The sequence below is a fragment of the Malaya genurostris genome, chromosome 3 (genome assembly GCF_030247185.1).
Source record: "Malaya genurostris strain Urasoe2022 chromosome 3, Malgen_1.1, whole genome shotgun sequence".
Classification (NCBI taxonomy): domain Eukaryota; kingdom Metazoa; phylum Arthropoda; class Insecta; order Diptera; family Culicidae; genus Malaya; species Malaya genurostris.
In genome coordinates this window covers 258,298,989-258,316,775 of record NC_080572.1, presented here as the reverse complement: position 1 = coordinate 258,316,775, position 17,787 = coordinate 258,298,989, and the positions used below count along the sequence as shown (strand labels likewise).

Below are 17,787 nucleotides of genomic sequence, written 5' to 3'. Positions count from 1 at the left end.
CAGACGGAACTTCCCCATTCGGAAGTGAGCGATAAGCTGAGCGTGTTTCGCTCTCCTTCGCCTGCTTCGTCAGTGCACTCCGTTAGTGGGATGCGAAGCATATCTGCATATCCGCTCGCACCAGCAAGATATGCAGCAATGTTCAAACATCTCCATCGGCATCATCATCATCATCGTCATCATCGGCTGCTTCTGGACAAAAATCATGGCAGCAGCATCACTCGACCGCAGACTTAGTTCCGAGAAGACTCTAGGCCAGATAAGCGCCACTGGACAGGATTTCATCGGCAATGAGGGACCGATTTTTTTATCACCCAGACTTGATACGCGCGCTCGTCTCCGGCAGGCTGCCGGCCGGAGGTCCATTGGCCTGACGTTTATGATAAAGCTGTTCAATGCTAATACATAATTGCTCTAGCAGTATAGCAGCTCAGCATAGCGAAGAGCACCGTTCGAGACTAGCGCCAAGCTCGGGTGACTAATTCTTTCCTTCGTATGAATGATTGTCCCATCCGGTTTCTGGTTGGGTTGACAAATCCGGAACACAAACATTCCTCATTAGCTTCGATGATCCTGACCGACCGGGTATAAGAAGTCGATTAATTGCCATAAATCGAATTAATGCTTCCTGGTTTTTATTTATCCCCCTCGGTAAGCTACGATCCGAAACTAGGGGTCCGAAATATCCACTGAATGGAGTTAGAATTTTAATCCAGTTTTATTAACGCGCACGATCGGTCTTCCCATTTTACTAGTTAAGCCCGTCGGTTCGGTTTCTCCGTAGCCGGAGTTCAAAGATTTCCAAATCCCATAGGCAGTATGTTTTGTCACAGACCGAAACGCGTCCGATTGTCAGGATCCGAGAAGCAAGTAAAGATAAAGTAAAGAGAAAAAAAACACACAAAAGGTAATTCCCATTTAACACATTTCCGAGCACAACAAGTAGTAGTAGGAAGGCCAAATTGCAAGGATAAACCGAATGACATCGATTGTACTGCTTCTCAGTCTGAGCCAGGTGAGTTAGACAAGGACGAAGGATAATCGCATCTTCGGACCCCGAAGAAACTGCGCTGCGTGTGTATCCTTCTTTCGTCTCCGATGTGCATCAGTCAGGGCAGACCGGCAATGTATTCCTCACCATGGTTGGTTCCTCTTGCAATAAATCATCCGTAGCAAGGATGCACCGTGCGGATGGGATCGGTGAGAATGATTGTAATTGTTTCGAATGGAAGAAGGTGTGAATCAAGATTGTAGCCATTTGGGTTCGTGAGGTTTAATTTTTTTTTAAATTAAAACGACGAAATAAATTCGACTGGAGAATTTCAAACTTGCAAGAATTGAACTGTTATTCAAAATTTGTTTATGTGCGCAACATTTACGTACAGTTCATGAACGTCACATTCCTATGTTCTTCGATCCCAAATAAATTCGATCTACCATATTTGTTGAGTTTGTCGATGTTCCTTAATTTTTTGCCGCTGTCTGTTCTTCCACTGTTCCCTTGTATTGGTGAGCGAATTGTCACTTTTTCAGTATCAAAGTAAAATCACATTAGTTAGTTTGTTTATAGGTGTGTCAATTTTGTAGTATTATGAAATTAACTATCGATCAAAACTAAACTTCAAATGTGATGAGTCAATTGAGCTGTTAGACTGTTGGTTATGTCAGTAGAGATGTGAGGCAACTATCAACAAAAATGCAATTTTTATGAGGCAATAAACTATCAGGTTCCCAAGTTAAAGATGTCGTTTTGTTGTCAACCGTTGGCGTTAATATCTATTCAAACAAATTTCAATTTGATTCTTTGGTGGATTTTATACTTGGTTTCAGGCTAGAAACATACTTTCATTTCGTGTAAAACATGTAAAATTTCTAGCATTTGCGATAGGTGTGATATGATTTTGGTGTTAATCAAAATAAAAAGGCACTAGAAAGCCATCGAATTCTTGTAGAGTCTTAAAACTATCTTGAGTACGCTGGCGATTTTTGTTGTTATTAACGAAAAACGCGAGAATCAACCGAAGAAGTTTGAAGACGACAAACTACAATTACTATTGAACGAAAATGATATACAAACTCAACAGTCATTCCAGGTCATCGCAGGGAGCCATCAGAATAATTGAACAGATTGAAAAATTGGTTTTACACAAACCGAAAAACTTGGAGCGGAATACTCTCTTTACGCTACGGAAGAAAAAAGTTTTGTACATCGAATTGCAACTGGCGACAAAAAATGGATACGAAAAAAAAGACGAGTGATTAATGGCAGAGACATAACTGGATGACGTGAATACGAATCCGACAAGCTATTCCACACTTCAGAATTTATTTCTTTAGTTTTATTCTATAGTTATTTTTAATAAAAATGACGAACAAACAAAATAGAAATACATTTATGTCGAATCTTACCGATATTTTTGAATAATTGCTATTTCACGATAATATAACTAAAATGATGGCAACGACCAACTTTCTAATGAAACTCAAATGAAACCAAATGTTTTCAATCTATAACGCCAAATATTTTGTATTTTCAGGGAACCTTCCAGTAAGTGTCAGAACATATTTGATAAATTGTATCTGAAAAATTTTGCAATGTATGAATCATACATTAGAAATAAAAGGATACAATGAAATAAAATTTCTTACAATCTTCTCGGCTTTAGTTGTTTGAGTTTGAAAAGTCGAAATTCATGAGAATATTAAAAACATGTTTTAATCCACCTATTGGTGTAATGATGCTTTTCTCATATCAATCATACTATCATATATAATACTGTGATCTTCTTCACAATAATTTTCTTCGATTCTTAAAAGTATATCTGAAATCGGTTTGTTTGACCATCTTCTGCGAAATACTATCAATTGGAGAAAATTTGAGGTCGATTTAGAAAACTTTTTACGGTTTTTAGCCCTTTTCAGTGATGGTATAAAATTTTTAACACACTTTATACTATATTTCCGGATCCGGAAGTCAGATCCGGATGAAATTCAGAAATTTCGTGTGGCACCACAGGATCTTTCATTTGAACCTAAGTTTGTGAAAATCGGTTGCGCCATAAATGAGAAAAGTTAGAACACATATTTTCATTTTTTTGCTCATTTTACCCCATAACTACGGAACCGGAATCGGATTTAAATAATAATAGTTAGTGCAAAAAAAATGTTACATACACACAGAGACATTTTGAGTACTCGACGAACTGATTCGAATGGTATATGAAACTCGGCCCTCCGGGCCTCGGGTTTCACAGTGATTGCATAGCCTTTCTATATGAGAAAGGCAAAAAGAGCATTTTGTGAGATTTTGTGAGATTACTGATCGGATTCGTCAACTCATAAAGTCTGAAAGTATTGTTTTGAATAGCCAATAGCCAATGAAGAAAAATGCCAAAAATTCTGATCTTTGCGAGAAAAGCAATTTTGAACATTTGGTTATAAATGATTAAATTGACCGTCTTCAACAATATGCACAAATATGTCTACCTCATAGTAGTCAATTAAAAATATTCTGGATTATAATCATCCATAATCAGGGTCTGTTTTAGTAGCGAACAAATCGTGTCGTAAGTACACAGCATTCAATCAACGCTTTGTGCGATGATGTGTTCAATTCATGTATTTGGAATTTTTCGGAACTTATTTTGGCACTGAATTTTATCTTAATGCTCATTCATACCAAACATTTCAAAAAAAGTTTTAACTTTCAGTTATTTTTGGGTATCTCATTCTACTGACAATTTCATCATAGTTCTAGATCCATCAATATTGAATACAAGACTGAATCGTTTTGGGAAAAGACAATGCTTTGTGTGTGGTGGGATCAGAAGAGATGAGTGTACTACGAGCTTCTAGAACCCAGCTAGTTCGGTCGTCTACCGTCAACAAATGATCAATTTGAACAACACATTAATCGGAAAACAACCAGCATGTTCTCGAAGACACGTGCGACATGACAACAGTCGACCAAATTCAGCAAAAGTTGTCCAAGAAACACGGTTAATTGAGATCTTCTAACGCACCCGCTATATTCGCTAGATCTGGCACCTTTTAATTTTCATCTCTTTCCATCGATAGAAGGCGCACTGGAGGAGCAACGCTTTGAAGTTTCCGAGAATATACGATGATGGTTCGATGAATGGATATCAATGGAAGGTGATGATTTCTTTTGAGATAGTAATGTGATGATTTCTTTTGAGATAGTATCAATCAAATGCCAAAGAGGTGGACAAAATGTATTCAAAGCGGGAGCCAATACTTTGAAAACAAAATATCGGTCTTGAACACACTATTATTTTTAATGATAAAATGTCATTTAAAACTCGCGCTTCTGATTGATGAGCTGTCTTATTTCCTAGACAGAAGATTTACTGTTTGCAGTTTTACTTCTGGGGGATATTTTTTCACAGAATTCCTTTCCTCTTTTTCAATTATCGATCAACGTTTGAAATGGCAAATGAAATCATATCCGTACAATTTCATTTTACCCGGAGAACCCGTAGATCACAAAATTACAATATTGCAATTGTTGTTTTCAATGTTTTCATATTATATGTTGTTTTCAATTCATATTAAAAATTTTCAATGCAAATGAACGTCATTCATGTCAGCTACGTAGTGGCCGTTTCAAGTAAGTGAAAGTGTGGAGAAAAATATAAGAGTTAATTTTAAAACAAGCTTTCCATGTACTAAATAGATATTCAGTATAAATGTCTTGATTTCATCTGCAAGTAATGTATTTTCGGACAGTTCATGTCAATGTAATTTAAAAACGCGCAACATTTGAAAATTTGCTGCTAAAGTGAAGTGGTACTATCTGCATTTTCTTGAAAGTGCATCTGTAGCATTAGGCTTATCAGCAACATTCTTGAAAACGGATTTGAAATAGTTCTTCCAACAAGCCATTCTGCAAGTGGAGGAAAAATTCCCTAATGCTCTGTGAACATTTTGCTGATGAATTTTCTCATGGGAATTTTAATCTTTTTATATTGTGAAGACGGTACGACCATTTTGTTGTAATTTATTGAAAGATGTCGTTTTGGTCAAGCGTTGCTTTACAAAATATTTATTTTGCGTTAAAAGCCGACGTTTTGAAGGAACATCCCTTCATTTTCAGGGCAAAAACGACAATATTTTCTGTCGTAAACAAACGTAGAGACTAGTAGTAAAAAATATTTATTGCAATAGGCGTCTTAAGTTCAAATAACTGTATAATTGGTTAAAACAACTGAGACATGTTTTGCTTTCATGCATGCAGGTAACCTTGCTGGGATTGTATCATTGCTCAGTTGCACGAGCGACACCTCATTGAAACGTTCCGTTTTTCCGATTAGGGTGCATGTCATTGCTCAACTGTAACGTTTCACTACTCGTTTGTGGTGCGTGTCTTTACTAAACTACCATCACGATAAGTAAAAAATGGCAGTTTAGCTAAAACAACATTCTATTAGTTAAACCAAATTTACACCAATAAAATTCAGAAGAACTTATAATATTTTAGTCGTTCTGCGATCGCCGTCTTTTTCGTGCGGTTTCTTTTGATCGATAGATATGTTATCTGAGAACATAACTTCAAAATTCCACAATTGCAACAATGTCTGGTTATGTCGTGAATACGACTTACTTTAGCGCCTTTTCAAAATTTGCCATGTCTTTCAGAAATTTATTTACAAGTTAGTCGCGAAAATCTCTTTATGTATTTAACGTAGTAGCATTTTTTTCTCCGTTTTATCGGAAATATGGTCAGCAATTTATGATACAATTTTCAATGGTATTAGATAACCAATACTAAGTTGAAGGTTTATAAAATGTTTGGTATGGACGAGCATTAGGGTGAAAATCAGAGTCAAATTGTGGCGCGTAAATTTCACGCCGCAAGAATTGATCGAATCATCGCACAAAACGTATCGCGAAAAACGAATACATTGAAAAACGGAACATTCACAATAATTCACAATACTGTAGCCTTACGATGCGTTTTGTTCGCTAGTAAAGCAGGCGCTTACTGTGTATGATCATAAATCATGAGTATTTTTAATTGACTAATATGAGGGAGATACATTTGTGTATATTGTTTAAAACGGTCAATTTTGTCATTCAATTTATAACCAAAATGCTCTTATAATTGTTAATTTTCAGTTACAGATCAAAACCTATGACAAAATGACAATACACTGAGGTCTCTTTTCACGCGATTTTTTTTAATGCGGTTTCTTTTTACGCGGATTTCCGAAGTAACGCGGTTTTTTACGCGGATTTCCAAAGTTAAGCGGTTTTTTACGCGGATTCCCGAAGTTACGCGGCATCAAAACAAAATTTCAATTTTGGATGTTTCAAAATTTTTCTATGTCACAAAGTCAATTTCCACAAAAAAAATTTTTTTATTTCACCAGATCTGGACGTTTCATACATTTCTAAGATATTTGTCATCAAAAAATTTTTTTTCTTTAGTTCGGAGGATTTTTTACGCGGATTTCCGAAGTTACGCGTTTTTTTACGCGAATTTCCGAAGTTACGCGGATTTCTAAAGTTACGCGTCTCTCGCTCAGTGTAATTCATCAAACTAATTCCAAATATGCATTATTTCATAAAAAAACTGAATAATATTCAAACAAAATCTTTGTTCCATGAAATTACAATTGGTTTAAAAGATGATCTCAAAACACTACTTTGTATGAATGACGTGAATAATATTTACTCTTGAATTTTTGAATGAAATAGAGATACTTTTTGTCCATGCTTGGCGAGTGGATAGCAATAATTTATATTTTAGAATTCTTAAAATTGAAGATGAAAGCATATGGATATTCTTTTTAATCAGTTTATGAAGGAATTCAAACATTGCATATTTTATTTAGTCGGTTTTGGCCCTACACAACCCAGTAGTTTTTTGCTCTCGTGTGTTCCGTCTTATAATTTAATCGTTACAATAATGTAGGTGACGCATTGAAAGTTTGCAAAATTCACATAATCAATCAACTAGTACGCGCATATTTCTATGTTCGGTAGTGAGGAGAAAGCAAGTTCGGTAGTTAGGAGAAAGCAAGCCAAATTTATACGTATTCACGTCATTCGGTTATGTCTCTGACATTACCCACCCACTTTTTTGCATTTACTCTATTCCAAAAATTCAGTATTTGATGTACACTTTTAAGATAAATGAAATTTACACTTGATGTAAATTCAAGTATGCCGCAATTTCTTCGATGATGACACAATATTACATCTACTAATACGTAAACATAAATTTTGCGTCTGTATCGATGTAAGATTCAGCTAAATTAACTGTGAAGCTAATAATATTACTTATCTTCACATGCTTTGTATTGTGAACTTAAGTGAATCGCGACGCTCCTATTATGTGCATCTATAAAGATGTAACTTTTTCTAAGTGTGTAGTATTTTCGTGAGCACTTGAGACAAATTCACTGATAAATTTGATGTATCGTTTGTAAGCTTCAGACATCAATTTCGGATGACATCGTATGAACGGGAATGCAATTTTTACAAGCACCCTAGAAAGATGTTCGTTATGTTCGCCATTCTGGATTCTTTTTATTCATTGATTTTAATTTATTATTCTCCAACTTACATTTATATATTTTCCAAAAGCCATTCTACTGTCTTTTTCTGTAACTGTACCTATTTAGGAAAATCGTGTAAATTTACGTCTTAATAGATGCACATAAAAGAAGCGCCGTAATTCACTTCAATTTACAATTCAAAGCATGTAAAGGTAAGCCATATTTTCAACTTCACAGTTTACATCGATACAGACACAAAAATTATTTTTAACTGGTCATAGATGTAATATTGTGTCATCACCGAATAAACTACGGCGTGCTTGAACTTACGTCCACCATAATTTTTTTTTCTAGGAGCGTACAATCAGAAAAATGAAATGAACTATTGTTTCAGCGTTTCATACTTTGTTTCCCTTGAATATTTTTTTCTTTTTGACCACACTTAACTCATGTAGAATGACTTAAGCTATGGAATCTAGCTTTTGTTAAACCGGGCATAAGGAGGCAAAGTTTCTGTTGTGAGGATTGTCTACGACTTCGATGAACAACGTTACATATTTGGAGCAGCAAAGCTTTCTTATAGAAAAAGGTTTTCGAAGAAACGGTAAAAATATTCGAAGCGGAATTGCTTTAACACATTCTTGCTTACAACCGGCCAAATTTTGGGTCGAAGAAGCAATTAAAACTGATTAAAAAGCTTGGTTCAAATCTAGATGGGATTGAACTGACTACAGCGATTTAAAAAAAATCAATTCATTTGTCAATTTTCGAGAAGTTAGTGTTCTTTTTAAATTCTAGTACGAATTTGTAAAATCAGCAGATTTTTTTTAATACAATGTGTAATAATAATTTAGTACCAATATGATTTTATTTTCGCGAGCTTGCTATAATACATATATAACTATTAGAGATTGTCGCAATATCTTGATTTACATGAATCTAAGTCCTGTCAAACCGTTGTTATTGAGGCTCTAGAAAACTTAATCAGAGTTTTTATTGTTGAATCATTCAAGCAATCAACTAGAATAAAATCTTTCTGGCAAAACAGGACGATGCTATCACTTTTTTCAAATCGAAAACTACCTAAACTGTTTTCTTGTTAAATATGTGAAAATTAGAGTATTAGGAATAGTGGGACACATTTTTCTTTTCGAAGTCAATGAAAAGTAGCGCCATCAATGCTTCCAAAGTACAAGTTATTTTTTGCATTCATACGCATTCAAACACATGAAATTCTAGTCAAAAAGTAATTTACCAGCTCATCCCTCAACATAACGGGATTATCCCGCCCCTAGGACTGTTGAGCTAGACCACTTATTTCCAAAAGCTTAAGCCGTCCAAAAGTCAACTTATCCAACATAGATCCTACAACAAACATGTGAACCATTGGCAGGTAACAAAAATGATCTTTTGTTTTAAACACCTACCGCTCTCGGTCCTTTCGCACATGGTAATTTGTAGCTTCCCTGCTACGCCCGTCTCTATCCTACACCTGCAAGCCCTTCTGTCTTCTTCACAAAACACAAGTTGGTGTATGTGTGTGAGTGAAACAAACGTTTGGGCCGGTAAATGCAAAATCATCCTCACCGGTGATTGCCTTCATATAAAGTCGATGAGCTACATATTTCCGTGTTCCAAGAACGCGATTTCCTTCTCGTAAGCAACTGTCACACACACGATAGACCGCGTCTTATCGCGGGATAGAGTCAAGCAATCATGTGAATGAATAACGAAATAAAACCGCCTAGTGGATAAGTCCGCTCATTTCTGCCGGGGTTTTTGCACTGCACTGTGCATTATTTGCCAAGCCGACTCCGGTGCCACCCAATCTTCAGGAACGAGCAGGAAACTTATCGGAGTGGTTTTGATTGTCTAAGCCGATTGCCGCCGCTTCGTCACTACAATTTCAACGGAATTCACCGGATATGGTGAAGTTTAGAGGGTGCAGCTTCGGTGCCGATTAGTACGGCAGCGACCCAATAGAGAAGTAGTTTGCGGATCAACCATTTGAAACAATTTCTGATTACGGTGATTCACTGGGAATTCGGGCGAAACTTCAGTATAATCTTTAGCTGTTTGCCTCACAAACTATCTTATCCGAGCAATGAATGAAAACAAAATAGATTCAGATTATCAAAGAATGATAATTCATTGCAATTTGAATTAAAACTTTGGAAATCATTTTTAACAGTATAACAACCTTTGACCTTTCGAATTGATCTTCGAAAAATTGTGTGTGTTTTTTTTTTGACAAATGTACTCATTAGCAAAATAATCAAGACCGAAATCAACTGCTACCGATATTGTTGCGTGAATATTTTTTCCTCGTTAACATTTGCCTTTCACATCAGAAAATTCAAGCCGTATGACCCGGATTTTAAATCGAACCCAAGTAGTCTAATCAAAAGGCGATTGTCTTACTCACCTATGCTAAGCCCGTCTCTTTGAAATAATGTTTCCAAAATCTATGTTTAGCTTTAGCTTTAGCTCTAACGATTTCTGAAATACGAAACGGAAAACAACACTCTGCTTCTCAAGAAAAAAGAAAATCGGAAAGTTCGCAGGACACCAGAGGAAACAATCTAGCCAGTGGATCTTACACTCTATTTGTGCATACCCTGACCATAAACAGTAAGGACCATAGCACTAGTAATCCAATTTTCTTTGCCTAAAGAAGCAAGTCATATTCCGCTTTGAGTTGTAGAACTGCCCATTCCTTTATTCTGACTACAAGTAGTGAAATTCATTGTAAGCAGACTTATTTACTTTATCCTAAAAGTCGCCGACGATGTGAAATTTTCTGTCCTACAATAGGTGTGTTGTCATTTTCGTCAGCAAAAATGTATGTATATTATAAAATGTATCTGAAGTAAAGCAAAGCAACACTTTACTGTTACATAACTTTTATGGAATTTGACCTTCTGTTTCAACAACAGACTTCGCAGACGACGAACAGAACCATTGCATGGCTGGTGCTACGATCATACTAACATTAAGAATCTTTCCAGGTCGGAACTCGAACATACGACAACAGGCTTGTAAGACCACCGCCCTATGCATTGAACCGCCAACCCGGGTTGTATCTGTATCTGAAGCACCATGTCTAAAACGAAAGCTCTTCAGTGATTTCAACATCAAATTTAATCTGTGCCACACCAAACCGCACTACCTTCGCTGATTCTGATTGAGAAAATTATTGGCGCATCGAAAATATTTCATTTCGTTGAAAAACTAATTCTGCAAGACGTGGCCTTGTGGTCTACGTCATTCTGATGAAGATAATTAGTGATGGGTTTGGAATTGTTCCATTTCGTTTTTGGAGAGGTTTGATGACATTTATAGCACATGTTGATGGGTGATGAAAAATGAATCCATCTAAAATCCATATCTTTTCCGTTGAATTCCATGACATTTTGTGTACAGTGTATGGAAATTCAAAATCAATATTACAAATGGAAGAAGCCAATGAAAGACTCAATAGTGAAAGTTTGAAACATAGCCCTGTGAAGTACAACAGAATATAGCTAAATTGATATAGGTTCAAACACAGTAAAAATATCAGTTGATGACTTCCACACAGAAAAAAATGTGAATTTTACAGGTGACATAATTCTACAAACGATACTATTAATAACTACTTAACTTGTCAAATGACAGCCAGGCTCCGAGTGTAACTTGCACTTGGCTACCAAGTGCCACAGTATAGATTTATTTGTATCAGTCATTCATTTCCCACAAGATGGCGCCACCAATAAATTTTAAAATGTTAGATTTCATGTGCCACATTAACAGTTTAGAAAAAATATTTGTGCATTTCAATCGGTGTCGCGTATCTCTTCGAAGGAAATCAAAACTAATTTTACAGAATTGTAAAGTAACTTTATGTTACATTTCTTGCTCCAAATTTTACAGCATAAAAGATTGATATACAATTAGATCTATGGTTTACAATATATTTTATTGTATCTTGACAAGATTTCCAACCATTCGATATATTGTTTCTACGATTCACAATTGAATTTATTGTATACGTGATGTTTGAAATAATATGCAAACTGTACATTTGATTGTTTTCCAAGAAAACACATATGAGAAAATTTTATGATTTGAATTGTTACGATACTTAACAACCTATACATTCTATTGTAAAAAGTATGTTCACAATCAATTGAATAGTGTAAAACAATATATTAAAATATTTTTCAAAGGTCAAAGCAAAATTGTGGAAGGTTTTGTAACAACAAATCGTATTGTTTTTCTACAATATTTTTTATTCGGGTCACATTAGCACAGTAATGATGTCTACAAATTATGATTGAACTAGAAGATTGATTTTTTTGTCATCAGTTGCTTTTAAAATATTTATTTCAGGTTAACGGGCAACGTTTCGATGGTTTATTCCTTCATTTTCAGGGCAAAACGATTACGAATATTTTTCGTCAACCAGGTTGCAACATTAAAAACAAAAGATTCGGAAACGAGTAATCTGCTAACAAACACCTCCCAGCGCATATCGACTCAAATTTCCGCATCTGTTATGTTGGAACTTAGTTGAAGAAAAATATTTGTAGTCGTTTTGCTCTGAAGATGGCGGAATAAACCTTCGAAACATTGGCCGTTAACGTGAAAGAAATATTTTAAAAGCATCAAATCATTTTACTACCGATAACTTTCGGTAATTTATATTACCGATTTCGGTTTTTTTCTCTTTTCAGTATGTATTTTCCGTTCTTCGTTCTAAAACATCGTGTTAGAGAGATTAATCGTAATATGTTTTTATCCGAAATTTACGAGCGCACTGACACTTAAGTAACATATTCTTCATAATGTAGATTTTAACGTCCCGAACAAGAAAAGTTATCGAAATTCCAGATCTTCAATTAGATCTAGAACTAGATTTCGTATTATTATCCAGAATACTTAGAAAACTTGCTTGAAAATCGTATTCATTCAAATAATCAGATTTTTATGAAGTATCAAAGTTCCACCCATTTTATGCATAACGAACAAATCAATTACATAATGCTCATTCCTAACAAATTGGACATCAATTGATTCTCAATTTTAACTCTACACAATAGTTTAAACCATACTATCGGTAGACAGAAGCGAGATAATCGTTCATTGTCCTAATAAGTCAAAATCACATTTGGGATCCTTAGTTCACGCCCCTATTGAATCATTTTGTAAGAGTCTTCTCTGCAAAACACTCGGCTTTCTGAGTCCCGAAATTTGGATTTTAAAGCAGTTACATATTGAAGTAAAGTTAAATAGACAATTCAGTTTGTCGGTATGATATTCACATGCTACAGCTTTTGAGTATAAGAAAGAAAAGAACACATTTTCATCTCTATAAAATGGTTCACTAATATTCACGATGGATATGACGTGGATATGACGTGGATACGACGAGTGTACACCTACAGAAACTACTTGTATACAGCTTTTTGAATCAACACTGCTTGTCATTTAATCGAAAAATTCAATTTTACATACAGTAAACTGTTTCAGTTTGTAGCATTCGCAGTGTAAGTTCGGAATCCAAATGACCTAAGCTTGAAACCAGTACGGTGGTGTTACTCTTTAAACGCTTTTTTGTTGTTACAAATAATGTCGCCTAAATGCATACCGTATTTTTGCCTAGTGCATTTTTAACTTGTGTTCGCGACGTGTTTGTTTTCAGTAATGTGTTCATTATTATCATCCTAAACACAAAATACAATCCGTCATATTCAGCCAAATCAACATCAAAGCGGAACATCGAAACAAATTTGGTTATTATCTACATATGTTGAGATCATAAAGGTGCTAAAGGTATGCTACGAATTCGAACCGCGTAGTGAAACCATTAAAGGATGATGCTTTGAACTTGAATAATTCATTTTAATCATGCGTTGAAAAAAAACACACCCAGAAAATGACATCGCGTATGAACTCATATTTTTTTATCATGACAATGCTCGGCCACATACTGCATCCTTGTTAGAAGCTGATTCGAATGTAGTGTTATCCTAATACTAATACCCTAATTACAAAACCGCATATTGTAAAATTCATGCATTTTTGTTTCGTTTAATAATATGGGGACGGCTATAGCGTGATGGGTTAGTCGATGCCTTTCACGCAGCCCACCTGGGTTCGATTCCCAACCCCGTACATAGAGTCAGAAAGTTTTTCTGGCTCGAAGAGGCGAATGACATTATGGTTAAAAAATCTATAATCAAAACAACAAAAAAGGGTTTGGTAATGTCATTCAAATAGAGGTATAGTTTTTGTCGTTCTCTGGTTCAGGGAAAGTAAATTCACATAGATTTTTATTTCTAGTGTGCATACTCACTTCAATATTTGAAAACAGCTAGTAAACTAAAGAATTAAGGAGCGTCAGCAAATAAAGCGTTTTATATAGGTCGATAACATTTTTTGCTTCTTGCTTGGGTTCCACTCGTAACTCCGTACACGGTTTTTCATCTGACCCAAAAGTCGAAGGACCAAAGCATTATTTGATGAATTCTATAATCGAGCTAAAAAAAGAAACGAACGGCAGATTCCAAATCAAAAGCTTCGAAACTAATTCAAAATATTGTTGAAATACTGCTCCGAAGTTATATTGACCCGAGCCGATATAAATTTATTGATATTTTGACTGTATGCTTGCTTGTTCACTTTATTGTGTAATCAAATACCAGATCAATATGGTCAAATAATTTAAAATTTCCACATTTCAGATAATTTAATCTTGACAACGCATCTCCATTAAATATTCTATGCAAAGTAATTCATCTGCATGATGTATAGGTCGTCAAGCACAAACTTTGGTTAACTCGCTGCACACTTCGAAAAAACCTGTGATTTTACATCACACAGGATGCATTTGAAGGAAGAATCACAGCTAACGAAAATTTACGTTCAAGAACACGTACATGAAATTCATTGAAATAAAAAAAATACTGATAGCGACCGCCGCGACTTGAACCGAGAATCATTGCATCACAAAGTACGTCCGTTAATCGGCTCAGCCACAGAAACATACATGTATTTGGCAGATTAATGGCACATATAAATCCATACAGTCGCACTGGCTAGTCGAATGCTTATTGCAGTTTATACAGTTTTATAGTATAAAATCCAGCATAAAATCATTACATATGAAATTTTCCGTCGTTTGAAAAATTAAATTTTAATGAATTGCAATATGTGAGAGATTAGATCACTTGTAAAAATTTTTTTTTGTGCGAAATTTTCATACACCATATTTCGAAAACTGGTCATTTTTCCATTTTTTGGAAGCCAAGATTTGTTTTAGATACGTAGAATTTTACTGTTTTAGTCGCCGTTTCATTTGGGAAATTTTTTAATGATAACTTTGATCAAAATCATATCTAATATAACTAAAGACAAGAAACACCATCAAAAATATTACGGAAAAAGGGTTTTGTATAAAAATATACAAGTATGTAATTCGCTTAGTGTCAATTGAATGCTCATCAAAACAGATAAGATGAAATCTGAAACTGTATGTGCCACAAATCCCTAGGCCGCACATTAATAAAACATCACTAAAGTGTGTGAAAGAGCATTTTTATTCAACTAACGTAAAAATTCTCAAACAATAATTATATAGATATTATCAACCATTCACTTTTATTCATCTAATGTGATCTGCGATCTCTGAAATTCTCCTATTTGGTAAAAATCAAGATTATTATTGGTAAAAGTCAGTAAGTAAATAAAAATGAAAATATTATTGTTGTAATAGTCAAATTGTCATGTTGCCCGATACAGGTTGTAATAGAACAATTGAGGACTCGAAAAAGTGTTAATGGTTAGAAAATTCGATTAAAATCGTTTAAATATAAAAGTGACATAACAATGGAAAAAATATTTATACTTATTTTCTTAAAGATGAATAAATCACTGTATGTCATTTTTCTACGTTCAGTCAAAACATATTTGTTCGATGTTTGATTTTTAAAGTTAGATTCTTATTGCATTTTTCAGCGTATAGAGAGCATCAAATATGTATTTAACATTTAGCAGCCGAGTTTAGCACTAAGCAGTTCAATTTGAACTGCTCTGCACTGGTGAGTCAAAGACGAAACGTAAAAATAATAAAAACATTTATGTGCCCTAGCACAAAATTTGGCTAACCCCTAAATGATGTATTTAACAGACTAGAGAATTGTTATCGTTCCTGATCTGTTTTAAAATTATGTTCAAGCATCGATTAGTTGTTATGCACAAGTTGGTAATGTTTGCAGATTGTAAGCTTTTCGATCCATCTTCAAATGGGTTTTCACTGAAAACATTATTGATTATTTCCAAGGTTGAATATAATTAATTCTGTAACTGAAAGTCGTAAAACACGTCTGTTAAAAAATGTTTCAAAATTCTTTTTATCGTTTTTGCTTTTAAAAATTTAATTTTTTTTTCTCTCTTCCACTCAAAGTATCTCATAGATCAGATCGGTAAAAATTCTTTTCGAATTCGCAACTCTCGAAATATTACTCAATTCAATAGAGTCAAATTTGCAATGTTTAAACTTGTTTTCAAAATTTCAATTTAATCCCTATACTTATTATTTTGGATTTTTAGTGTTTAATGTTTTTAGAAAATTTTAAGGACGCCTCAACCAAATTACTTTTTTCAGGGTTTGTCAACTGAACTCAAAGACAGGTGAAACACAGTTCTGGTAGAAAAAATTACGGGAAATTAGAAACTTGTCGTAGCCTAAACGGAGAACAAAATATACCCGAACTTCAAAAATTTAGCAAATATTTTTTTCGCTCAATCATTTAATACTTGAACTCACCTGTGCTCCGGCACTTGCGGCTACCCAGGCTTCGGCAAAAGTCTCCATTGCACTTTGAAAATCCATGCCAAAGAACATGCACCCGTTCCCAAACTTTCAATTGTTTTGTTCGCTTTCTCTGCGCTAGTGCTTCTGGTTAAGGCAGGGGTAATGTTTCACCACGGTTTCACCGTTGACTGGGACGATGCGGATCATTGGCGTCATTGGAGAACATACATGCCCTGTTCAGCTAAATGGTAGCTTCGGTTCGGTCGGTATGCGTTCCCACTCTACCGCAAAAATTCGAAAACCATCAACGGTTTGCTCTTCATGACACTTTCCAAAGTCCCAAAACTACACTCGGGGCAAAAACAAGAACAGATAAATAATCAGCACCCCGGCTCACGACGATGTCGAGTCGGAGATCCTTTACTAACTATAATTCAACTCTTCCTAACCGTGTTGCCTTGTTCTTGTGCTGGTCGCGAATTAATGTTAAATGCATTAATTAACCCTTCCTTAATCAGATTAAAAATTAACACAAAAACAAATTTATCATGTTTTGTTTCGCCCGCTTTCGCTTCCTCGTGTGTTTCGGCTCGAGGTGGGCTCGCATGTGAGTGGATTTCAAAACAACACTCTCTGGCGCTGGCGAACTCGCGGTGGGTCGTCAAGGGCTTTTCTTATAAATAGTTTGCCGGGTCTTGAGCCTCCGACCGGTCCCCATATACTGTTCTGTCGTTTCTACTTAAGTCGATGTTCGCGCGCGTTTCAGGTTCTCTTAACTGCGGTGCCGAGGATTAGCACCGAGCTCGGAAGCTTTACAGAATTTTAAATTCGCTGTTTCGTTTCTGTTTTTATCACCAAACTTATTTACTTCTTCTTTCTTTCCCCCGAACGGATTTGCACAATTCACCGGCTTAGCGGTATGCCAATTCCCCCCAAAATACTGTTGATCACTGGCTGGATTCCCTGTAAACCGCACTGTTCAAGCCGAACGCTTTACCAAAACTAAAAACCTGCTTCTGAAAATCCTTCCTGTTCACTGATAACAACTGCCTGGGTGGCGCTCCGCCGGATCCCCAGGGGGTGGAGGAAAGAATCCGACACGATCGGTTCGGTTCGAGGCCCCAACTAAGCAGGAAAAGCACACTAGTTCGAGTGCGAAACGAGCAACGATAAGCGTCTTACTACGTTCGATGTTGTCGCGCAACTAATAACCCACTGACGGTTGAATGAGGAAGGAACAATACAAACATGCCCCCGGTGGAAAACAATGCTACGGATAATACCGAAAGGAAAAGCCGAAAGAGTGTGAGAGAGCACCTTACCGGAGGGAACTCATTTTTTTCCTGACATAACCAGCTGAGCGTGTGGCATGCTGGTACACGTGAGTGAGAGAGCGAGAGCACGAACGACCGCTGCTGGGGTGGTTGGGCGCGAGTTCTAGTTCGGTCGGAATGGTGTTTGTGCAGA

At 35.7% G+C, this 17,787-nt stretch overlaps 1 protein-coding gene across 1 annotated transcript in view; it reads right to left on the bottom strand.

Moving 5' to 3' along the window:
- Positions 1-17,519, bottom strand: part of LOC131434666 (nuclear transcription factor Y subunit gamma) — a 193,748-nt gene extending 176,229 nt beyond the window's left edge. The window contains exon 1 of the mRNA XM_058601636.1: positions 16,333-17,519. Coding sequence (XP_058457619.1) covers positions 16,333-16,410 — 78 coding nt within the window. The 5' untranslated portion in view covers positions 16,411-17,519. The remainder of the gene's footprint in view (positions 1-16,332) is intronic.
- Between the last annotated feature and the right edge of the window lie 268 nt (positions 17,520-17,787).